General features: G+C 37.9%; 4 protein-coding genes across 5 annotated transcripts in view; all 4 read right to left on the reverse strand.

Moving 5' to 3' along the window:
• Positions 1–13,632, reverse strand: part of LOC145435103 (kelch repeat and BTB domain-containing protein 3-like) — a 273,848-nt gene extending 260,216 nt beyond the window's left edge. Inside the window, exons 1-2 of one of the 2 annotated variants that reach the window (XM_080312375.1) lie at positions 12,420–13,632; positions 7,446–12,312 (exon numbers count right to left, since the gene is read on the reverse strand). In XM_080312375.1, coding sequence (XP_080168501.1) covers positions 8,955–10,682 — 1,728 coding nt within the window. In that variant the 5' untranslated portion in view covers positions 10,683–12,312; positions 12,420–13,632 and the 3' untranslated portion in view covers positions 7,446–8,954. Of the gene's footprint in view, positions 1–7,445 lie in introns of those variants that run through there. The other variant, XR_013913712.1, reaches the window with a different exon arrangement.
• On the reverse strand, positions 306–24,314 carry LOC145435121 (uncharacterized). Its single transcript, XM_080312394.1, has 2 exons — positions 24,202–24,314; positions 306–5,407 (listed from the first exon to the last, which is right to left on the reverse strand). Exon 2 carries the CDS (start codon positions 4,800–4,802, stop codon positions 3,690–3,692), a length of 1,113 nt encoding a protein of 370 aa, XP_080168520.1. The 5' UTR covers positions 4,803–5,407; positions 24,202–24,314; the 3' UTR covers positions 306–3,689.
• LOC145435111 (kelch-like protein 25) lies at positions 14,691–18,211 on the reverse strand. The gene has a single exon (XM_080312384.1). The coding sequence runs from the start codon at positions 17,127–17,129 to the stop codon at positions 15,507–15,509; it is 1,623 nt and encodes a 540-aa protein (XP_080168510.1). The 5' UTR covers positions 17,130–18,211; the 3' UTR covers positions 14,691–15,506.
• On the reverse strand, positions 18,363–24,203 carry LOC145435117 (uncharacterized). Its single transcript, XM_080312390.1, has one exon. The coding sequence runs from the start codon at positions 22,893–22,895 to the stop codon at positions 21,618–21,620; it is 1,278 nt and encodes a 425-aa protein (XP_080168516.1). The 5' UTR covers positions 22,896–24,203; the 3' UTR covers positions 18,363–21,617.
• Positions 24,315–26,055: the final 1,741 nt, after the last annotated feature.

Genomic DNA, 26,055 nt, shown 5'->3' on the forward strand with positions numbered 1-26,055 from the left:
CACATTCAGTATCCACATTCTTTAAATCCACCATTCCCAACCTGTTCTCTTTTGTGTCGTGATTGAGCATCTTTGCAAAATACTCGAAACTTGCGGCAATGACGCACTTGTGAACAAAAATTTCCTTTTCTCCCGCTTTGATAATGAAGTCGCAATACTGTTGATTGATTCTGAACTCGTCAAATTTCGACAGAAGGTCGAGGGCATGGCCCGTCTTGTCAATATTCAAAAGATGTTCCATCACAGCTCACCAGTTTATATCCAAAATATATAGCTCACTAAAAAACTTTGGAATAAAACTGTAACTGTAACATCAGATACATGGTGAGTTTAGTTGTAACATATTTATGCAACGGTATCATCATATTCCTAACATAAAGATAGGAAAGAAAATTTAATCCCACATGTTAGCGAAGAGTGATATCCTTGGGCTTAGGTGACAGAAGATGGAATACTAAGGATCAAATTGAATATTATACGGTCAAGGACATTTTAGGGTCTTTAACATAATCTAAGAAGAAATACCTTCCTTATTCTACAGAAAGCAACAAAACACAGACATCTACAGTGGACACAAATAGATGGAAGAAAAGTACCAACCAAGTAACAGCCAAACCGAATCACATCGGAAAAACTTTTTAGCGTACGTAACAAAATCGTACTATAAAATTGCAGTTTGTGATGCTGAACCACAGTTTCAGGAGAACCTACTTATAGTACTAAACGAGTTACACAGTTTGAAATTTTTCTAGCATCCACTAACAAGTAGTGTCGAGTACAATTTAGTTCAGTTCATTAAGAGTTTACTTCAATTCAAAACATCACAAGACTGCGATACAATGAACAAATAGCAAGGTGTCGAAACGATTAGAAGTAGGCTAGTCTTTGACACCAGACACCCACCCAGGCCCAAGCAAAGTAAATGGATGACATGCACACTGAACGAAGAGTAAAAGAACATAATATAAAAAGACAACCGACAAAATAAGGTGGCATGTGACGGAAGGCGAGATCGATATGTCAGGTCATGATCTGGTACACCTGAGGGCTGACTAGTGCTCATGCTCATTCAGTAGAAATTGATTATACTTAACTTGAATATCGATACACTTGGAGCTTTGGAGCCGGAGCAAGGAGCCGGAGCCGTGCATTTTCACCGGAGCTCAACATGAAATCGTGTGACAATTAAACACTCGAAGCGTGAAAAAAATTTCACTACTATTTTAGTTCATTGTAATGTACGAAGCTTTACTAGAAATGTGACTGGACCCTGGATCTGCCAATGCGTCGGAACTGATATTTTAGTCATCAACATCCAAAGTGTCCCAGCCAGACTTGTTATTTTTGGTTGGCCTTGCAAGTTCATAATCTGAGCAATTCATTTTTGATAATATCACAGGATTCCGATAATAAAATAGGAAATTATCTCGTGGGCCACTCAAAACCCTCTCGCATGACACATTTGGCCCGCTGGCCGCGGGTTGGCCACCGCTGATATAGACAAACCCATTCGATAATTTTCAGAGCCGGAGCCGGAGCTGGGGCTAATGTATGAGGAAAGAAAGCTCTGGAGCCGGAGCTGGAGCAGTTAAAATTTACGCTGCTCCAAAGCCCTGCATGTAGGTCTACATGGAACATAAAGCGAGAAATACAGAAATATAGTATGAAAATGCACAAGAAACAAACGGAAAGATGGTACGAAAATGGTCAAGCAATGTAAATTGATGAGCACATGAAGCTACGGAGATTTTTTGCCTTGATAACAAAACTTGCTTATCGTGAAGATTAGAATGAATATTGTGATCCTACGTGCATCTTGTATCTGTATTTCGACAGCTTTGCATACAACTTAGCTAAAAGATATCTCTAGCAGTTTTACAGATCTTACAATTGACTTTAAAGAAAATGGTTGATGAACTTAATTTTAATAACATTGAAGTTTGTGTTCATCCTTTCACTACCGATGTGGTGAAAGTGGAAATACCCCAGTATATTTTGCTGAATTACAAATAGAAGTAGCAATATCTATGACATGTCAAAACAAAAAATGCCTGACGACAAAACCAAGATCGTGATGAATTGAGTAGCAAATTTCCATTGACTGGACTTGACTCTGTCGAGTCATTTTCTGTATAGACTCGACTTTTAGTACAGTCATTAAGAATGACTCAAACAAGTTATAAGACTAGAGACTATATATATGGATTGATTCAAATCTCGTGAATCAGGAACGATACCAGAAAAATAGGCCAAGATCAATTGCTTCGTACGTTTAATTAGACATTTTAAGACTTGATAAAAATGAGTTTGTTTTGAATCGGGGCCTTTGATATCACCGAGGAGCTTTTAAAAAGTTGAGTTGAACTCGGAACACTATGGCTTGTAGTTGAGTCTCAAGACTATGACTCGACTCAGCCATTTTTTCTTTGAGCCGGACTAGGACTTGGCCTGGCGGTGAGTTTTAAATTATTCGACTTCACTCGAGCAAAATCTCTAAAAGTAATATTGACTTGTGACTTGGCTACAACCCTAGACACAACACAGAAGAGTCTTCAAAAATAGAACACGTTGATAAATCAATGCGGTTATTATGACAATTTCACTCACAAATGTGGTGCAACTGTAAAACTACAACAATACAGAACTCACGGTGATCTGTATCACGACATGAAGACAATGCCTAATCGGCATGTTCGAAAAATAACATATTATCTATATGTGGTGTTAAACTGCCCGTTTTTTCTTTGTGGCTGAATATGAGTTGCATATATCGACATTATCATCGCCATTGTTCTATGATGCAATATTAAGTGTTACTCGAATACACACATACGATTTGCAGTCTATTACTCAGGTACTAGAATTTTCCAAGCTCTAATAACAATCATAGAACGGACTTCAAATTTTTCAAACATCCGTATGATACATGTAGACATACATGGAACACAGAGCGAGAAATACAAAAATATAGTATGAAAATGCACAAGCAACATAAATTGACAGGTACATGTCGCTACAGAATTGGCTTGATCAATGAAAAAACGGTACAGTGAAGTGAAGTAAAGTCGGCTGCATAGCCTAAATTAGCTGATAAAGACTAGAGGAATATTGAGAACCGTGGTATCAACAAGAGCCTTGATGAAGGCTTGTATCGCGAATAGGATGTTGCCAGCATCAATCAATTGACGTCATACTTTGTGAAACAATTGTTGATTATACAATTTTCTTTCCAATTCTCTACTAGTTGCTGAAGATTACCCTTGACGAGTGTCAGGCGTAAATATTCAGGTTCATTTCAATATGAATATACCATTTAATTGGATATTGAAGTTTTGTTTGAAGCTCTTAAAAACTTTTAAACTACGGAAATAACGAATTCACGGTGATCTGGTTTACGACATGAAGATAAAGCCTTACCTATAATACAGAGACCATAATGCAAAACAATAATGGAACAAAATACAGAAATGTCGAGAATGTTAAGATACATCCATCCTGCAAATTGAATGCAAGTTAGCACATTCCAAATGAGAAGTCCAGTATATGACCCGAAAATATCATCCATAATATTTAATTTAGAAAAGCATGCAGATTCTCCATGGCATGCCAATTCACATGACAATGAACGCCATGTAAAGTTTAATTCAGGTATATTGAAGTAATATTGAAATAAAGTAATCGTTACATACTCAAAGTTCCTTCGTGTCAAAATGGACCTGCATGTGGTTCCTCAAACAAGAACTCCTGACAAATAACCTGCCGCAGATTTCACACCCAAAATCTTTCACGTCCAAATGGCTCTTGATATGTTGCCTCAGAGAATGTTTTTGAACAAACACTTGACCACACGTTTCGCACTTGAAATCTTTCATATTCAGATGGATACGCATATGCCTATTCAGAGAACACTTTTGGTTAAATGAAAGGTCGCATCGCTCGCATTTAAAAGATTTCACGCCATAATGGATGAGCATGTGCCGCTGTAGGGATTGCTTTTGACTAAAACGTTTGCCACAGATTTCACACTCGAATTTCACATCAAAATGGATGAGAGTGTGTTTTGCCAGATACAGCAGGGTGGTGAACGATTTTCCACATGTCTCACACTCATGTCTCTCATCTTTAGTATGCGAATGGATGAGTATGTGGCGCGCTAAATCCGGTCCTCGCTTGAACGATTTGCCGCATATTTCACACGAAAAATTGTTCACATCCAAATGGATCGCCATATGTCTTTCCAAACTACTCTCCATGCTATATAATGAGCCACATATTTCACATTTGAACTTTATACCATCAGTGTGCATCCTTGAATGACTTCTCAGACAATCTTTCTGTCGGAAAGGTTTACCGCATACTTGGCATTCAAAGTTTTTGGCAGAGTGGATGAGCATATGTGATTCCAAAGTCGTCTTTGAGCAGACTAATTTAGCGCAAATTTCGCACATGTATTTTTTGATACTGGTAACGGTATGGACTTTCCTATGATTTCTCAAATCTTTCTTTGTGAAGAATGATCTTTCACAAATTTCACATTTGAAACCTTTCATGTCAAAATGGCGCAGCACGTGATTCTTCAAACCTCTCATTTCTTTTAGAATTTTGCCGCAAATTTCGCACGTGAAATTTTTAGTGCTGGAATGGAACTGTTTGTGCTTTTTCAGATCATCTCTTTGTCCGAAGGGCAGAGCACAAGTTCGACAGGTCACAGTTTCTGCAGCAGTATGGAGCAGTAGGTGATAAGTCAAATTCCATTTAGAGGACAATGATTTGAAACAAAGGCCACATTGGAAAGGCTTCATGCTAGCATATATCCGCGAGTGTTGACTTTAACTGGATTTACTGGCAGAGGGTTTAAAACAAAATTGACATTTGAAAAGGCTCACCGTATGAGTGTGAATCAGTAATTGCTTTTCCAAATCACTTTTTGTGCTGTAGAATCGACCGTAGATGTCACAATTCGTGGTATGATGTGGCGGAATGAATATACAGTGTTCCTTGTGACTCGCTTTCTAGAGGAATAACTTGCCACAATCTTGACAAAGCGTCTTTAACTGTGTGCTCCTCTACAGACGTGCTGCGCGTCCTGTACCTAAAACTATCGCCAATTGTTCCAATTCTCAAGTCAGTCAGAGATTGAAAATTCGAGGTATTGACGAACGACTATGGAAGCAGAGCTGCAGCAGAGATATGCCAATCTGTTTATCTTTACGCATCAATCTGCAAATAGTAAGCATATCTATTAATAAAATTGTGTAAATTTTGTTTGTGGAAACCGACTGCAGCAGTGATCAAATGATATTTATATTCAGGGCTTACATAACACAGTAATATTCCAATTAGAATTGACTGCAAAAGTTCAGTGTGACAGTCGCGTTTTTCCAGCTCGTCAAAAATGGTCGAAACACTTCAAGTGGTGCCAAGAAGTTGACAAATCTCAAAATTTTCTCTGTAACGTCAGTAACATTTTGATTGGCTCAAAGTAACACGTGAGCTCAACACTACAAAATTGAGGGAAATTGGAAAGGAAGGAACACGAAGTCTGAATCAGCTGGGCTTACAGATAGTGAGAAAGCGTCATTAACACAGTTTTATAAAACAACGGATAACGAACAAAAAACGAGATCCATGCTTTCTCGCAAGATGTATAAAACCAAAGGCAAGATGTTTGCAAAATCACTAATTTTGAAATTTGATCCGTTAACGTTTTGTGGCATCACAAGATGATTGCCGAAGCATGGATTCTATTGTTCAGATATTCCAGGTCATCACTATGGAAGTCTATCAACGTACTCAACAAATGAGTTTTCGGATTGAACTCGAGGATATCATCGCAGAGCATTTCATCATTGTATCCACCACATATGTATATCTTACCGAGAATACAATGAGTTTTGAAATCCATTCGCTTCAATCCGGGTTTTTGAACTGGAATTAACGTCCACATACTTTCAGCACTGGGTAGCCAAAGAATGTCGGTTGCACACATACTGTTCGCAGTTTTTCCGCCAAGAAAGTAGATGTCCTTATTCAATGTACATGCACTTGCATGAGTTCTCGCAACTGGCAATGATGGTCCATGTGACCAAGTGGATGCTGAAAAGTTGAAACATTCCACATCCAGCAGAAATTTAGATGAATATACATCAAAACCACCAATTGCGTAAAGCTTATCCCTAGCTATAGTGTAGGCAGACGCAACCACAATGGATTGCTTGTTAGGAAGCTTCGACCACTTGTTATTGATTGTGTCATATTGGACCAAAAAAGACTCGGTCCATTTATGACCTGATAAATAAAATTTCCCTGATTTACGTGCAACTACTTCACCGTATCGGTATTCTGGTAATGGACGTTCAAGTTTTATCCAGGGTGAATCATATTCAAGAAAATTACGACGGTAGAAATCAGAATTGGTATAAATGACATATATGTAGCAGTCCATCACAACTATCGCGTTAAATCGTGTCATAGTATCTTTATAATTGAAATGCCGCTGCTCGGTCAAAGACTTTCTGTCAATGTCAAACCACATAAAACGTCCTTGTCCATTCGTCATTATAATGCCCGGAGTGCAGTCACCTTTGTAATCACTCGTTTCTACATCTGATTTCTCCGGTAGTGACTTCATGATGTACATCATGCATTCGGTGGATTTGCCAACAGTTGGGTGCTGAGATAAAAATTTACGATAGTAGACGGGTATTTCTTCCAGGTCGATGTGCTTCAGTAAATCAAAAAGTTGATCGGCGCGATCCAAGTCCTCATTAACCCAAATCATTGACGCTTTGCATTTAATAACATCCAACACATGCAAATCTTCAGAGGAAATCAAATCCTCCAGGAGATCGAACTCAAGTTCCTTGAAATAGGATGTTTTCATGATCGAATGAAAGTGATCGCGAGCAAAACTTCGGCATGCTTGCTGTAATTGCTGACAGAAATACTTCTCAGCAATATACCGGGTATCGAAAAACGAGTCTACGTCAAGATTTTCCTCCAGAAAAAGTGACATTGCATCGCATACTTTATCAATTCCAAACAAATGCGCAACATACATTAGTTTTTCTGTTTTTCGAATCAGAAATGACGCTTGTCCAGTGTACATGATATCAATGCAGGTCATCACACATTCAGGATCTACATACTTTAAATCAACCATTCCCAACATGTTCTCTTTTGTGTCGTGATTGAGCATCTTAGCAAAATACTCAGAACTTGCGGCAATGACGCACTTGTGAACAGAGATTTCCTTTTCTCCCGCTTTGATAATGAAGTCGCAATACTGTTGATTGATTCTAAACTCGTCAAATTTCGAAAGAATATCAAGGGCATGACCCGTTTTGCCAATATCCAGAAGATGCTCCATCACAGTCGACTAGTTCCGAGTCAACTCAAAACATATAGCTAATTCAAAAACTTTGAGATAGGACACCTAAATCTGATTCTGAAAAATCATACACATGGTCAGTACAGTCGTGTGCAAGGATGTGTTTGCTCATGAAGGCATACGAATATTGGTAAGTATCGAAATAGAAAATAGCGTGGATAGTATATTTAAACAATACTTTCATCATTTTCCTTACAAATGAATATGAGAGAAAGTATACGCATATGTGGCAGCGAAAAACAATATCTCTAGGCTGTATGAATTTGAACACAAGTGATCGGGTCACGGTAGATACTATTAGTTGCACAAATGAAAACCTACAGAGCAATGCACGTTCTGTGTTTAGGTGAAATCTGAGAAAAGTCATTGCCTTGTTCTGCGGTATGAAATAAAATTCGGGAATACACAGTTGATCCAAAATAGAGAAACTTGGCATGAAATTTGGATAGCACAGATAAGAACAGCGGAACACAATGACTCGAGTACTCAAATCATATTTGTGTATTAATTATAATGATTCGAGTCGAGTAGTAAGATAAAGTTCTTTCAAGTACTGAAATTACGAGTTCCTGGACACTATGAGTAATTTATGAGAGGGAATTATAGTTTTTTTTATTGGATGTGACATATCTGTGAAGCCATTATTTGGATCAACCCACACCATTGTCATAAAGTGCAATGAAACAGCGTTGCAACCATTGAGTCTCTGTAGCTGCCGATGTAAATATTGATAAAATGTCATAATAAATTTGAGCTATTTCTCTTTGTTTCAATGCAGTACCATTTTGAATGGATTAAAACATCATATGCATAATGCAAGATATGTACATGAATATAAGCTAGGCTTATAGACAGCGATACAAGGTATGGAGAATGAGTCATACACACATTGTCACAAAACCAATCATAATGGGTAGAAAACAAGGGCAAATATCATGCTTTCTCGCAAGATGTGTGCAAAACCAGGGACTAGCAATCAGGGTTGTAATGACTCCAATCGAGTCCGACCCTAGTCAAGATTTTCTGATACCTCGACTTGACTCGAGTCATTATCTCAAAATATGGAAATGACTCGACTTGGACTCGAGTCATTGCGCAAGAATCGAACCATGTCATATGCATCGATACTCAGACAGCCAAGACCGACATTTCATTGTAATCACACTACTGGGATTTCGTCTATTGGTACTTGCACTTGAAAATGCGACCAGAAACTGCAAAAAGTGAGGAAAACTAGTATATAATAAATGCGAACCATTCGATATCACTAAACAGAGTTATAAAAAGTGGGTTTAACATGATTTTGACTGAGAACTGAGCAGTCAACACAATGACTTGAATTCGGACTCGAGTCAATACCATGACTCGGACTCGACCCTCTGCTCGCTGACTTGGACCCAGACGCGACTCAGTGGTGAATTGAAAATGACTCTCGACTTGACTCGAGTCAAAACTATAAATTGACATCGACTTGTCACTTGGAGCCTTGTCACTCAGTTACAATCCTGCTAGCAATATTTAAAATCATAAATATAAAAATGTGATTCATGATTAATTTGTGGCGTCACAGGATAATTGCTGCTGCATAATCCAAAGGCATCAGGTCCTGACCATCAAATTCTGACAACGTCCTTAACAAATTAGTTTTAGGATTAAATTCGAGAATACTAGAGCACGGGCCTAGTATGTATAGTAGTACACAGATGTATATCTTAGCGCCAATACAATAAGTCGAAAATTTTGATGGTTGCAAATTGGATAGTGGAATCTGCGTCCAAATACTTGCATCACTGGACAGCAACAGAATGTTTCTTTGATGCTCCGAGCTCCCGTTGCGTCCACCAAAAAGGTACACGGCTTTATTAAACGTACATGCAACTGCATTATATCTCAAATCAGGCAATGATGGCCCGGTTGACCAAGTGGATGTTGAAAAGTGAAAACATTCCACGTCTTGCAAAACCTTTCTCTTGCCATTGTCATGATATCCATCACAACCACCAATTACATAAAGCTTATCTTGAGAAATAGTGAAGGCGGATAAACGAGCGGTATATTGCTTGTTCGGAAGCTTTGACCAATGGTTATTGATTGTGTCATATTGAGCAAAAGAATTGGTTTCAAAAAAATTTGTTACATAAAATTTACCTGATTTACATGCAACTACAATGTCGTAATGTAGAAATGCACATTCAAGTTTTTTCCAGTGTGAACCATTTTCGAGAAAATTGAGGCTATACAAATCACACTTATGATCAATAACATATATACAGCATTCTACAACTACAGAACTTAATATGCTGCTATTATGTTTATAATTGAAATGTCGCAGGTCTGTCAAAGACTCTTTTTCAATGTCAAACCACATGAGACATGAAAGATCAGAATTTATCATTAGAATGCCAGGATCACAGTCACCTCTGTAATCGCTGACCACTACATCTAACTTTTCAGGTACCGGTATAGACTTCATGATGTGCATCACGCATTCGGGGGAATTGGCAACAGATGGTTGCTCTGATAAAAATTTGCGATAGGAGACGGGAATATTCTGCAGATTGATATGCTTCAGTAATTCAAAGAGTCTATCAGCCCAATGGAAGTCGTTGTTGACCCAAATCATCAAGGCTTTGCACTTGATCACATCCAACACATTCAAATCCTCAGAGGAAAGCATATACTTCAGGAATTCAAATTCAGATTCCTTGAAATCGGCCGTTTTCATGATCGAATGAAAGTTATTTTGAACAAAACATATGCATGCTTGCTGTAGTTGTCGACAGGAATATTTATCAGCAATATTTCTGGTATCGAAAAACATGTCCATGTCAAGATTATTTTCCAGAAAAAGTGACAATGCATCATATACGTTCTTGATCCCAAACAAATGCGCCACATCAATTAGTTTTTCCGTTTTTTCGATCATGAAAGAAGCCTGCCCAGTGTACATCATTTCAATGCATGTCATCACACATTCAGGATCTGCATGCTTCATAGTAACCATTCCCAGCTGGTTCTCTTTCGTGTCATGATTGAGCATAGCTGCAAAATATTCAGAACTTGCGGCGATGACGCACTTGTGGACAGCCGCCTCCTTCTCTCCCGCTTTGATAATGAAGTCACAATACTGCCGATTTATTCTGAACTCGTCAAATTTAGATAGAATGTCGAGGGCATGACCCGTCCTGTCAATATCCAGAAGATGTTCCATCACAGTTGACCAATTTATAGCCAAAATACACAGATCACTCAAAAACCTGCGAATAACATCTGTAACTGTAACATCATACATATAGTGAGTATAGTTGCAGTATACTCATGAAACGGTATCATCATATTCCTAACATAAGGACAGGAAAGAAAATGTAATTCCACATGTCAGCAGTTTCAGCAGAAATGACTTATGGTATTTAAACGAGTTAAATATTTTGAAAATATTTCAGGTGTCCACAAGTAGGACACAATTCCATTCAGTGAATTAGAAATTTTCGTCAATTCAGAACACTACAAGACTGCGATACAATGAAAGATAGGAAGGTGTTGAAAGGACTTGGAGTAGTCTTTGAAATCAGACACCCGGTGATGTAAAGAAGAGGCATGCACACTGAATGAAGAGTAAACGAAAATATTACATAAAGACAAGTGAAAAAATTGAGTGGCATGTGACGGAAGTCGAGATGGATAGGGCAGATCGTTGTTTGGTAAACTTGAGATCTGTCTATTATTTATTCAGTAGAAATTGCTTGTATTTCGACTTGAATATGGACATTCTCGAGAACTGTCGGATAGCCGCCGAGATTATTCAAGTACTCTAATCCAAACCGTGTATTAAATGTTATGATCCGAGAAGTGAGAAACGAATATTTTTCGAGTACTGAGATCATGCGCCTTTTTCCATTAGGAGGTATATTATCAACGAGAGTTACAGTGCCGATGCTCTTTTCCTAATGTGGAAGTGTCAAAACCCAATTGGTCGTATCCTGAAATAGACGAAGTATACGAAATACACAAGTAACAGGTGATTAAATTTGAGTCAATCCACAGCATGTTCACAAAGTGATAAGAAATTGGCATGGTCGAAAAATTACAATATTATCTATATGTAGTGTAAAATTGCATTTAATTTCTTTGTAGCTGCATTTTGGGTGCATATATGAGCACTGAGCAGTAACCAATCATCATATTTTTATAATGAAATACTAAGCAATACTTGAATAATCTACCTGATAATAAATCTATTAACTCAGGTACCAAGCCCTACCAACAAGCATAGAACGAACTTCAAAATTTTTAAGCATGGGTATGATACATGTAAGCCTACATGGAACACAAAGCGAGAAATACAGAAAGATAGTATGAAAGTACACAAGCAATAAACAGAAAGATGGTATGAAAATGCACAAGCAATATAAATTTATTGGGACATGTCGCTACAGAGGTGGCATCATTAGTAACTAACCTTGCTTATCCTGAAGATTTAAACGAATACTGTGATCCTACATGCATCTGTTGGTTGTATTTTGACAGCTTTCTGTGTTACTGAGTTTCAAGATATCTCATACTGTCTTACAGAACTTATAATTTCATTTGACGAAAATGGTTCATGTACTTAAGTTTAATAAATTTGAAATTTATGTTCATCGTTACACTACTGACCTTTTCATCAATTCAAAATCAGAGGTGGTGAAAGTGAAATTAGAAGCCACGGCGTATATAGTACGGAATTTCAAATAGAAGTTGCAATATCTAAGACATGTCAAAACTAAAATGACTAATGACACAACCAGAGTTGTCATGACTCAAGTCGCGAATTTCCGTCAACTCGACTTGACCCTAGTAATTTTCTGTACATACTCAAACAAGTCAATGGCTTGATTAAACTCTCGTGAATCAGCAACGATACGCGACAATAGGCCCAGAAACTGTGTTTTCGTATGTTTGAATAGAGATAATGAGATTTATAAAAATGAGTGTCCTATGAATTGGAGACTTTGATATCATCAAATAACGTTAAAAATGTGAGTTGAACCTGACTTGAACTCTATAATATACAAGGAAGACTATGGCTTGGACTCGAACTCGGCAATTTTCTCTTTGACTTCAGCTCGGACTTGACCAGGACGTGAGTTGTTAATGACTCGACCTCACTCGAGTCAAAGCTATAAAAGTAATATTGACTTGTGACAACCATGGACACACCATAGATTAGTCTTTAAAAATAGAATCCATTGATATACGGTCGAATCCATGCGGTTATTATGACGATTTCACTCACAAATGTGGGGAAAGCTTATTTCAAACTACTTTCAATTTCTCAAAATCCAAATTATGTAAAGTAATCATTTTGGTCTAAGAACTGTCAAAGTAAAATAAGTCTGAAAATGACGCGAGAAAGTAGCACAAGTAACCTAAACCCAGTATTCCAAAAATTACTACATTCCACAGCCCACACTAACTCAAAATATTCTACAACTGTAAAACTACGACAATACAGAATTTGGTCTGCGACATCAAGACAACGCCTTACCTATAAGTTAAGTCCATTATGTAAAACAATGATGGAACAAAGGAATAGAAATGTTGGAAAGTTAAGAGACATCCATCTTGCAAATTGCATGCAAGTTGGCATATTCTAAATGAGAAGTCAAGTAGATGAGCAAAAAATATTATCTTGCAAATTTAACATAGACATGTATATAGATTTCCCATGAAATCCCAATTCCGGTCCAATTCCAAATTGAAGTGTAAATATAATAAGGTAATCGTTCCATACTCAAAAGTTACTTTGTGTTAAAATGGACCTGCATGTGGTTCCTCAAACAGGAACTTCTGACGAATAACTTGCCGCATATTTCACACCCATAATCTTTCACGTTCAAATGGCTCTTCATATGTCGCTTCAGAGAATGTTTTTGAACGAACGCTTGACCACACGTTTGGCATTTGAAATTTTTTATATCCAGATGAATACGCATATGCCGATTCAAAGAACATTTTTGGTTAAATGAAAGATCGCATCTCTCACATTTAAAATCGTTCAAGCCATAATGGATGAACATGTGTCGCTGTAGGGATAGCTTTTGACTAAAATATTTGCCACAAACTTCACACTCGAAATTCACACCAAAATGGATGAGAGTGTGATTTTTCAAATACAGCAGTGTGGAGAACGATTTTCCACATGTCTCACACTCATGTCTCTCATCGTTAGTGCGTGAATGGATGAGCAAGTTGTGTGCTAAACTTGCCTTCGCTTGAACGATTTGCCACATATTTCACACGAGAAATTATTCACATCCAAATGGATTGCCATATGCTTTCGCAAACCATCTTTCCTCCTATGTAATGAGCCACATATGTCACACTTTACCTCTATACCATCAGTGTGCATCCTCGAATGATTTCTTAGAGACTGTTGATGCTGGAAAAGTTTACCGCATACTTGGCATTCAAAGCTTTTTACAGCAGAGTGGACGGACATATGTGATTTCAAAGCTGTCTTTGAGTAGAACAACATTGCGCAAATTTTGCACTCAACTTTTTTGATAGCGGTTGCATTATGGACGATCTTATTATGTTTTCTCAAATCTTTCTTTGTGAAGAATGATCTTTCACAAATTTCACATTTGAAACTTTTAACGTCAAAATGGCGCAGCACGTGATTCTTCAAACCTCTCATTTCTTTTAGAATTTTGCCGCAAATTTCGCATGTAAAATTTTTTGTACTCGAATGGGACTGCATGTGCTTCTCGAGATCATCTCTCTGTCCGAAGGGCAAATGACATGTTCGACAGGTCACAGTTTCGGTAGCAGAATAAAGCAGTATGTGCTGACTCAAATTCCATTCAGAGGACAATGCTTTGAAGCAAACTTCACATTTGAAATGCTTTACGCCAGCATGGGTCAGCAAGTGCTGACTTGAACTGGATTTATGCGCCAAGGATTTAAGATAAAGTTCACATTTGAAAGGCTTCACTGCACGAGTGTGAATCAGCAAGTGAATTTTCAGATGACTCTTTGTGCTGTAAAATCGACCACAAACGTCACACTCGTAGTATGGCATGGGATGGCGGAATGAATAAACAGTGTTCCTTGTGACCAGCTTCCGCGAGTAATAACTTGACAGAAATTTAACAATGCGTGTTCAACTGCGCTCTATGATGAACTTGCTGCCTGTCTTGTAACTGAAACTAGACCAAATCGTCCCAATGCTCAAATCTGTCCGAGTTTGAAAATTCGAGGTAGTGATGAACGATGATAGAAGCAGAGGTATCAATCTATAAATTTCAATGCATCAATCTGAAAAAAAGTAAGCAGGACTATTAATAAATCAGTGTAAATATAGCTTGTGGGAACTGACTACAGCCATGATCAAATGATGTTCATATTTACCGCTTACATGCTGACACAACACAATAATATTTCCTTTTGAATTGACTGCAAAAAGAGCAGTGTGTCCGTCACATTTCTTTGAACTTGTCAAAAAATGATTGAAACACGTTAAGGCAGTGGTTCTCAACCTTTTAAACCTCAAGGCATGATTTCGAAATGAAAAATAGTTGGGTACACACCAGCAAACTACCAGAATACTTAGCAGCACCCACTTCAGTAGTATAATTGACTAATGTGCCAATCCAAAATGCTTCTGTATTAAAAATTAAGAAGTTCTCACGAAAACAAAACAATTCGTTGAATTTCAACACAAACAAAGTCAGTGCAAGATTCGTGCTTGACTTCTAGCGCATATCCTTTCAATGTGTGGGCACTCATAGAATAATGCAATTCTCACCTTGTCTTCACGATCACTACTAACAAATACGGAAGCATGGGAGCGAAAGCAATTCAATGCATTTTCACACAAATCGTTTAGCATGTGCATGAGGACTGAGGATAACCATACCTCAATACTCAATAGTACTACTGGCATGACATGATACTCTTATTACAATATTTGAAATTGTCGAGACAAATGAATAATGAACGCATTCAATATATTATATTAAGTCTAGATCATGGGACGACGTAATATTTTAGTTTTTAGTTCCACTTTAACTGACACCTCTTGAAAAACACAACTACTTGTGCAGGAAGAATACTACAAAGACCTCATGCATCATCACAAAATAATTCCTGCCGAATAGAGGTTGAGATCCAGAGACTTCACGTCTTGCCAATCGAATTCTATCAAGGTATTCAACAAATTCGTCTTGGGGTTGAATTCGAGGATACTCGAGCATGGTCTGTTAGAAAAGAATCCACCGCATATGTATACCTTCTCTCCAACACAATAAGTCGCAAAATATGACCGTTGCAAATTGGGAAGTGGGATTTGCGTCCAAATATATGCGTCATGGGGCAACAGAAGAATGTTGCTTCCATACTGCAACTTGCCACTAAGACCACCAAGAACGTAAGTGCTCTTATTCAAGGTGCATGCGACTGCACCAGTTCTCTTATCCGGTAAGGATGGCCCAATTGACCAAGTGGATGTCGAAAAGCTGAAACATTCCACATCTTGCAAATAGTTATTTAGTCCATTAGAGCCTCCAATTACATAAAGCTTATGCTGGGAAATAGTGAAGGCAGACGAAAGAGTTCTATATTGCTTGTTGGGGAGCTTTGACCAATGGTTATTATTTATGTCATATTGAGCCAAACAGCAGCTCGGATATTCATTTGCTACATAAAATTTACCCGATTTACAGGCAACTACACTGCTGTAATATGGAAATGAACGTTCAAGTTCGTTCCAGAGCGAATCATTTTCGAGAAAATTACGATAGTACAGATCATACTTGAGATCAATAACATATATGTAGCATTCCATTACAACAACTGAGCCTGGTATATAATTGAATGGCCGTAGCTCAGTGACCGACTTTCTGTCTATGTCAAACCACATGAGACGAGAAAGATCAACATTCACCATCAAAATACCAGGAGTACAGTCACCTTTGTAATCACTGGCTTCTACATATGATTTCTCTGGTAGTGATTTCATGACGTACGTCATGCATTCGGTGGATTTGGCGACAGATTGTTGCTGAGATAAAAATTTACGATATGAGATGGGTATTTTTTGCAGGTCAATATGCTGCAATAAGTCAAAAAGTTGATTGGATCGATCCAAGTTGTCGTTGAACCAAATCGTCGCGGCTTTGCACTTGATCACATCCAACATCTTCAAATCTTCAGAGGAAATCAAATATTCCAGGAATTCGAATTCCAGTTCCTTGAATTCGTCCCTTTTCATGATCGCGTGAAAGTGTTCATGAGCAAAACTTCTGCATGCTTGCTGTAATTGTTGACAGGAATACTTATCGGCAATATTTCTGGTGTCGAAAAACGAGTCCAATTCAAGATTTTCATTCAGGAAAAGTGACATTGCATCGCATGCTTTATTAATTCCAAACAAATGTGCCACATACATTAGTTTTTCCGTTTTTTTAATCAGGAAGGAAGCTTGTCCAGTGTACATAATTTCAATGCAGGTCATCACACATTCAGGATCCACATGCTTCAAATCAACCATTCCCAACCTGTTCTCTTTTGTGTCGTGATTGAGCATCTTTGCAAAATACTCGGAACTTGCGGCAATAACGCACTTGTGAACAAAGATTTCCTTTTCTCCCGCTTTGATAATGAAGTCGCAATACTGTTGATTGATTCTGAACTCGTCAAATTTCGACAGAAGGTCGAGGGCATGGCCCGTCTGGTCAATTTTCAAAAGATGTTCCATCACAGCTCACCAGTTTATATCCAAAATATATAGCTCACTAAAAAACTTTGGAATAAAACTGTAACTGTAACATCAGATACAGGGTGAGTTTAGTTGTAACATATTTATGCAACGGCATCATCATATTCCTAACATAAGGATAGGAAAGAAAATGTAGTCACACATGTCAGCGGAGGGTATATTCTTGGGAGTAAGTGACAGAAGCTAGAATAATATTGAACAGATTGAATGTTATAGGGCCAAGAATATTTTTTGGTGTCAACAAAATCAAAGAAATCCCTTCTTTATTCTACAGAAAGCATAAAACACAGACATGTACAGTGGATACAAAAAGATGGCACAAAAGTACCTACCAAGTAACAGCCAAGCACTTGGGAAATGAATTGAAAACCAAATCGCATCGGAAAACTTTTTACCGTACGTAACAAAAGCGTACCAAAAAATTGTAGTTTGTAATGCTGAACCACAGTTTCAGGAGAACCGACTTATAGTACTTGAACAAGTTACATATTTTGAAAATCTTTCCATCATTCACTAGCAAGTAGTGCCCAGCGCAATTTAGTTCAGTTCATTAGGAATTTTCCTGAATTCAAAACACCACAAGACTGCAATACAATGAAAAAATAGCGAGGTGTCGAAACGATTAGAAGTAGTTTTTAACACCAGACACCCACCCAGGCCCAAGCAATGTAAATGGATGACATGCACACTGAACGAAGAGTAAAGAGCATCATAATATAAAAAGACAAACGACAAAATAAGGTGGCATGTGACGGAAGGCGAGATCGATATGTCATGTCATGATCCGGCACACCTGACGGCTGACTAGTGCCCATGCTCATTCAGTAGAAATTAATTATACTTGACTTGAATATCGATACACTTGGAGCTTGTAGAATTTATAACAAGTGTCCTCATTTTGGGATCTCAAAATGTGGTAACCCTATTTTAAAAGGTATATAGGAGTTCTGGGTAGTGGGGAATGAAGACTAGGAATAAATCTGAAGTGGGGAATGAGGACAAAAAGGTTGGGAACCCCTGATCCATGCTTATATGAGGCGTAAAAGTGACCGTACATTTTTTGTGGCTGCATTAACGGTAGCGTACATATATGAACATTACTAATGATTATAGTTCTATGATGCAATATTAAGTGATACTTGAATATGCATCTGGTTCGCAATCTATTAACTCAGGTACCAAGCCCTACTAACAAGCGTAGAACAAACTTCAAAATTTTTTGATACATGTAGTAGGTCTACATCAGGGGTGGGCAAACTTTTGAGCTCGCGGGCCGCATTCAACATCTGAATCCATTCGCGGATCGCGCTATATAAAATTGATATTATAAACCAAAACGCAATATTGCATGGTGTTTGATTATATAGTGAGGACATGGTGATAATATATATGCCTATTTAAAACAAACCAAAGATTGCTTTGATGATATCGTACACACATCAAAACAGTGGCGGGATTTTATAGGCTGGTCGACCTCAATAACCAATTTGTCAAAACTATAGAGATGAAAGTCGGTTATCTCTAATCTGAGAACAAGATTGAAATCTAAATCTGTGAAGAGCGATCCGTTCATAGATTTACTAATTCTTCTTTTGGTTCAGTTCCAGGACACACAATACTGACAGCATCTTAACCATGTTAGCTTCAAACACGCTTCTACTATATGTGTAGATAAAATTTAAATACCCTAATTTCACGCACATAGAAAACGAATCTACCTAATTAAGACACACGCGAATTGTGTTTTAAAAGCTCATCACTGAAATAATCAAAACTGGAGTGGCAAATCTGAAATCACACTCGTGTTGTGATCCAAATTATGTCTACGTCGTTTAGGGTCTTGTGATATTAAGCAGTTGAAACCCTTCAAACTGCGTGGGCCTTGACATCGGGTTGTCGCGCCAGAAATTAAACATAAGAAATAATATAGTAAGTTTTTAATACAGAACAGTGGTCATTTTTAGACACGCCTTCCTTATGATGGTGAAAGATTTCGCGCACCACTTATCGTCATATCACAAAACGGTACCAGGATGCTAGCAAACATAGTGGATAGTTTGCTGTCATGGAAGGTTACGACTGGATGAGAGATTTTTAAATATGAAATTCAGACTAAATACAGAGCAAAAATTATGAATTGAATGTAAATCGCGTCAAGCGCGAAAAAAATTTCAGTTGAGCTCAGCTTCGCGACCCCCTTCAGAAGGGAGCGGAGCGCGCATCCTAGTTTGAGAACAACTGTCTTAGAATTATCATTGTGAAATATACTACGAAAAAGTTTCAACAAGTCCCTGCATAATTCGATTTTTAGTACGCATTTCATGAAACTTTTTGATAAGTTTTCTTCAGACTCTCGCGGGCCGCGGGCCGTAGTTTGCCCACCCCTGATCTACATGGAACATAGAGCGAGAAATACGAGAATATAGAATGAAAATGCACAAGAAAAAATCAGAAAGATGTTACGAAAATGATCAAGCAATATAAATTGATGAGCACATGAAGCTACAGAGTTTTTCTGCCTTGATAACAAAACTTGCTTATCGTGAAGATTTGAATGAATACTGTGATCCTACATGCATCTTGTATCAGTATTTCGACAGCTTTGCATACAACTTAGTTAAAAGATATCTCTAGCAGTTTTACAGAGCTTACAATTGACTTTAAAGAAAATGGTGGATGAACTTAATTGTAATAACGTTGGAGTTTGCGTTCATCGTTTCACTACCGATGTGGTGAAAGTAGAAATGGAATCACCCCAGTATATTTTGCTGAATTACAAATAAAAGTAGCAATATCTAAGACATGTCAAAACAAAAAATGACTGATGACAAAACCAGGGTCGTGATGAATCGAGTAGCAAATTTCCATTGACTGGACTCGACTCTGGAGTCATGTTCTGTATAGACTCGACTTTTAGTACAGTCATTAAGAATGACTCGAACAAGTTATAAGACTAGAGACTTTATATATGGATTGATTCAAATCTCGTGTATCAGGAACGATACCAGAAAAATAGGACAAGATCAATTGCTTTGCACGTTTAATTAGACTTGTTAAGACTTGATAAAAATGAGTTTCTTTAGAATTGGGGCCTTCGATATCACCGAGGAGCTTTTAAAAAGGCGAGTTGAACCAGACATGAACTCTGTAAAAAAAATAGGAACACTATGGCTTGTATTTAAGTCTCAAGACTATGACTCGACTCGACCATTTTTTCTTTGAGTCGGACTAGGACTTGGCCTGGTGATGAGTTTTAAATGACCCGACTTCACTCGAGTAAAATCTCTAAAAGTAATATTGACTTGTGGCTTGGCTACAACCCTAGACACAACACAGAAGATTCTTCAAAAATAGAACACGTTGATAACTCCATGCGGTTATTATGACAATTTCACTCACAAATGTGGTGCAACTGTAAAACTACAACAATACAGAACTCACGGTGATCTGGTTGACGACATGAAGACAACGCCTTATCGTCATGTTCGAAAAAGAACTTATTATCTATATTTGGTGTTAAACTGACCGTATTTTCAGAGTGGCTGAATTTGAGGTGCATATATCAACATTATCATCGTCATAGTTCTGTGATGCAATAATAAGTGTTATTCGAATGCACACATTCGATTCGTAATCTATTACTCAGGTACTCGATTTTCCGAAGCTCTACTAATAATCATACAACTGACTTCAAATTTTTTAAGCATCAGTATGATACATGTAGGCATACATGGAACACAGAGCGAGAAATACAGAAAGATAGTATGAAAATGCAAAAGCAATATAAATTGACAGGCACATGTCGCTACAGAATTGACTTGAACAATGACAAAACTGTAAATCCTAAATCAGCTGATAAAGACTAGGGGAAGATTGAGAACTGTGGTATAAACAACAGCCTTGATGAAGGCTTGTATCGCGAATAAGACGTTGCCAGCATTTATCAATTGACGTCATACTTTGTGAAACGATTGCTGATATACAATGTTATTTTCAATTCTCTACTAGTTACTGAAGATTATCCGTGACGAGTGTCAGGCGTAAATATTCGGGTTCATTTCAATATGAATATACCATTTTATTGTATAAATTGACGTTATGTTCCATAAAAAGATGCTCTTTAACACTGTAAAACTACAAAAATAACGAACCCACGGTGATCTGGTTTATGACATGAAGAAAATGCCCTACCTATAGTACAGACCATAAGACAAAGCAATAATGGATCAAAATACAGAAATGACGAGGATGTTAAGAGACATCCACCCTGCAAATTGCATGCAAATTTGCACATTCCAAATGCGAAGTCAAGTATATGACCCGGAAATATCATCCATCATATTTAGTTTAGAAAAGCATGCAGATTCCCCATGACATGCCAATTCACATGACAATGAACGTCATGTAAGGGTTAATTCAGGTATATTGAAGTGGTAATAAAATAAAGTAATTTTTCCATACTCAAAGTTACTTCGTGTCAAAATGGACCTGCATGTGGTTCCTCAAACAAGAACTCCTGACAAATAACCTGCCGCAGATTTCACACCCAAAATCTTTCACGTCCAAATGGCTCTTGATATGTTGCCTCAGAGAATGTTTTTGAACGAACCCTTGACCACACGTTTCGCACTTGAAATCTTTCATATTCAGATGGATACGCATATGCCTATTCAGAGAACACTTTTGGTTAAATGAAAGGTCGCATCGCTCGCATTTAAAAGCTTTCACTCCATAATGGATGAGCATGTGTCGCCATAGGGATTGCTTTTGACTAAAACGTTTGCCACAGATTTCACACTCGAATTTCACATCAAAATGGATGAGAGTGTGTTTTTCCAGATACAGCAAGGTGGTGAACGATTTTCCACATGTCTCACACTCATGTCTCTCATCTTTAGCATGCGAATGGATGAGCATGTGGCGTGCTAAATCCGACCCTCGCTTGAAAGATTTGCCGCATATCACACACGAGAAATTATTCACATCCAAATGGATTGCCATATGTCTTTTCAAATCACCCTCTCTGCGATATAATGAGCCGCATATCTCACACTTGAACTCTATATCATCAGTGTGTGTCATTGAATGATTTCTCAGACAATCTTTCTGCCGGAAAAGTTTACCGCATACTTGGCACTCAAAGCTTCTGGCAGAGTGGATGAGCATATGTGATTTCAAACCTGTCTTTGAGCAGACTAATTCCGCGCAAATTTCGCACTCGTATTTTTTGATACTGGTAACGGTATGGATGATCCTATGGTTTCTTAAATCTTTCTTTGTGAAGAAAGATCTTTCACAAACTTCACATTTGAAACCTTTCATGTCAAAATGGCGCAGCACGTGATTCTTCAAACCTCTCATTTCTTTTAGAATTTTGCCGCAAATTTCGCACGTGAAATTTTTAGTGCTGGAATGGAACTGCATGTGCTTTTTCAGATCATCTCTTTGTCCGAAGGGCAGAGCACAAGTTCGACAGGTCACAGTTTCTGCACCAGAATGGAGCAGTAGGTGATGACTCAAACTCCATTTAGAGGACAATGATTTGAAACAAAGTCCACATTGCAAAGGCTTCACGCCAGCGTGTATCAGAGAGTGCTGACTCAAACGGTATTTACTGGCCAAGGATTTAAAACAAAGTTTGCATTTGAAAAGTCTCACCGTACGAGTGTGAATCAGCAAGTGCTTTTCCAAATCAATTTTTGTGCTGTAGAATTGACCGCAAACGTCACATTCGTGGTACGGCATTGAGGAATGAATATACAGTGTTCCTTGTGACTTGCTTTCCAGACTTGCCACAAATTTGACAAAGCGTCTCTAACTGTGCTCCTCTATGGACTTGCTGCGTGTCTTGTATTTACAGCTACCGCCAATCGTTCAAATTCTCAAGTCAGTCAAGGATTGAAAATTCGAGGTATTGACAAACGACTATGGACGCAGAGCTGCAGCAGAGATATGCCAACTCATTTAATTATATTCAGCAATCTAAAAATAGTAAGCAGATCCATTAATAAAATTGTGTATATTTTGCAATGTTGGGATCAAGTCACTACCTTCGAGTCACGAGTCATTTCGATTCATTGCACATTTCGATTCAAGTCAAGTCAATCGAATTTCGAAGGTGACTCGAGTCGAGTCAAGTCACTCGATTTTTGGTGAGTCAAGTCGAGTCAAGTCAAGTCAAGTCACGAGTCAAGTCATCATTCAAGTTTCATATTGCCTTTTCTAAGTATGAGGAATGATTACGTCATTGCATTTCACTAGATGTCTGATAGACAGGTTGAGTGGTCATCAATTCTGAATCAATGAACGAATATAGTGTTAAATCTAAGGCAAAAAAGCGCTGTATCGCTCACATATACGTCCAGCGCAGCCTCAGTTTATAGTTATTAGTCACCAGCAAAAATAGAGAAAAGAATTGATAACATGCAATGCACATTGCCGATTTACAAATTGATATAATACAATTCGAGTCTGCGCCAGTGGTTGAGGACTATATAAACTATATTCGAATTCAATTTCAACCAAACAATAGGTTTGGTTAGGGTAGGAACAGAAAACAGAAATAGACATTTTGCTATTAAATTACTTTAATATGCTAGCAATTTATTTGTGACAGAATAATGGAGAATCAGTGCAACACACGATCATTGAATGATTGATTGCTCTCATGGGTTACACCAGCATTTTGCGAACGATCCGATCATATGCAAGATACAGTGATTTTTATCGACACCGATTACCTGATGACTTGAAATTGACTCATGAATTTTGCTTCGAGTCACAAGTCAATCCACATTTCTGATGTGCCGAGTAGAGTAAAGTCATTTCAGCAAAGTGACTCGAGTCAAGTCAAGTCATTCGAAAAAGGTGACTCGAGTCAAGTCATAACTCGAGTCATCACAACACTGATACTTTGTTTGTGGAAACCGACTGCAGCAGTGATAAAATGATATTTATAGTTAAGGCTGACATTACAAAATGATATTTCAATTAGAATTGACTGTAAAAGTGCAGTGTGACTTTTTCTATCTCGTCAAATAATGGTCAAAACACATCGTGGGGTGCCAAGAAGTTGACAAATCTCAAAGTTTTCTCTGTGACGTCTTTAGTTTTAAAGACCCTTATTCTGAATAAATAAAAATGCTTGTGGCGTAAAATGAGTGCATTGAAAACAAGGACTATCGTCACATTTATCATTTATGTTGTGAAGCGGTGTTCAATACGTGCAAGATAAATGTAGTCACTATATGGAGCAACATATCACAAAACAAGCATGCACATGAACATTTGGAGTTTTGACGAAGTCTAAGTAAAAGTCCATAATTTGTTCTACAGTGTAATAAATTACAGGAATACACAGTTGATCATAAATACATAAAATTTGCTTAAAATTGAGCTAACACTGACAATAAGGGCTGGACACAATGATTCGAGTATTCAAAATCTTAATCGGGTAATAATTATAACGAATAAAGACGAGTAGTGAGATTAAGTTGTTTCCAGGTACTGAAGTTACGAGTTCCTGGCTACTATGAGTAATTTATCAACGGGAATTATAGTGTTAATAATGGATATGAGATATCCGTGAAGTGATGATCAATCCACACCATTGTTAAAATGTGCAATGAAAAAGGCATGCTAGAAAAAATACCACATAATCTTTATTGTGATGTAGAACTGGCATTGTATTATTGCGGTCGCAAGAAGCGTGAATATTATAACTTTTCACACCATTCATACTGCTGTGACATCATTATCGATGATACTGGAATACTCGACTTGACGTCTAATACTCGATTTAGGATCTTATCATTCAGGTATCGAAATTTGCCAAGCCCTACTGACAAGGCATGTGACATGAGGAATGCAAAAACACTACATCGAAATAAACCCTAAACCACTGTTGTAATGACTTGAGTCATGATTTGAGTCAAGACCGACCCAAGTCGCGATTTTTGGTGACTTGACTGTACTCGAATCATTTTTTCAAATGGGTAAAATCACTCGACTCAATTTTTTTTGTAGCCTCGACTTGTATGTGCATGACTCGAACCAAGTCATATGGCTTGCGACTAGGACTGACAAGACAGACATATCATTGCAACAAAGAAGAAGAAGAAAGTTACCACATTATTGGTATTTCGTCTATCAGTCCCGATACTCGAGAAATAGGGTCACAAACTGTTAAAACTGAAGAAAATTACTATGTTATGAATGTAAGCCATTCTATATCACACCAGCAGAGTTGCAAAAGTAGGTTGAAGCAGACATACTGAAAACTGAACATAATGGCTTGGACTCAAGTCACAACACTATAACTCTGACTTGACCCTTTACCAGCTGTATTGGCCTCGGACTTGACTCGATCGTGAATTGGAAACGACTCGACTTGACTCGAGTCAAAACTATAAGAGTGAGATTGACTTGTGACTCGGAACCTTGTGATTTGGTTGAAACCCTACCTCAAACCTCAAATGCAGTGCTTCGGACAATCATTGGTTTTGTTGCCAGCGGCTGGATTTTGGAGAAAGCCAGCAGAAGAGTAATCCAGATCCACATTCTGTAAGATCAGCCGTGTAACCAATGACTTGCTGTAGAGACCGTAAAAAATATTGAAAACCTACCAGGCATTTAAATTATGCTTTTTGTCTATTTTTATCCCACTCAGTACCAATTTGTTTGGCTCAAAGTAACACGAGGGCGCAACACTATAAAATCGAGGGAAATTGGAGAGGAAGGAACACGAAGTCTGAATCAGCTGGGCTTACAGATAGTGAGAATGCGTCAATAACACAGTTTTATAACACAACGGGTAACGGACAAAAAACTAAAGAAAAGAGCCATGCTTTCTCGCAAGATGTATACAAAAGCAAACGCAAGATGTGTGCAAAATCACTAATTTTCA

Source organism: Botryllus schlosseri, chromosome 3, assembly GCF_051294905.1.
Source record: "Botryllus schlosseri isolate E-star chromosome 3, Bs_hap1, whole genome shotgun sequence".
In the NCBI taxonomy this organism is placed as follows: domain Eukaryota; kingdom Metazoa; phylum Chordata; class Ascidiacea; order Stolidobranchia; family Styelidae; genus Botryllus; species Botryllus schlosseri.

Coding starts and splice junctions, on each gene's coding strand:
- LOC145435111 (XM_080312384.1), bottom strand. CDS start 17,129: ATGGAACATCTTTTGAAAATTGACCAGACGGGCCATGCCCTCGACCTT.
- LOC145435121 (XM_080312394.1), bottom strand. CDS start 4,802: ATGAAGCCTTTCCAATGTGGCCTTTGTTTCAAATCATTGTCCTCTAAA.
- LOC145435117 (XM_080312390.1), bottom strand. CDS start 22,895: ATGCCGTACCACGAATGTGACGTTTGCGGTCAATTCTACAGCACAAAA.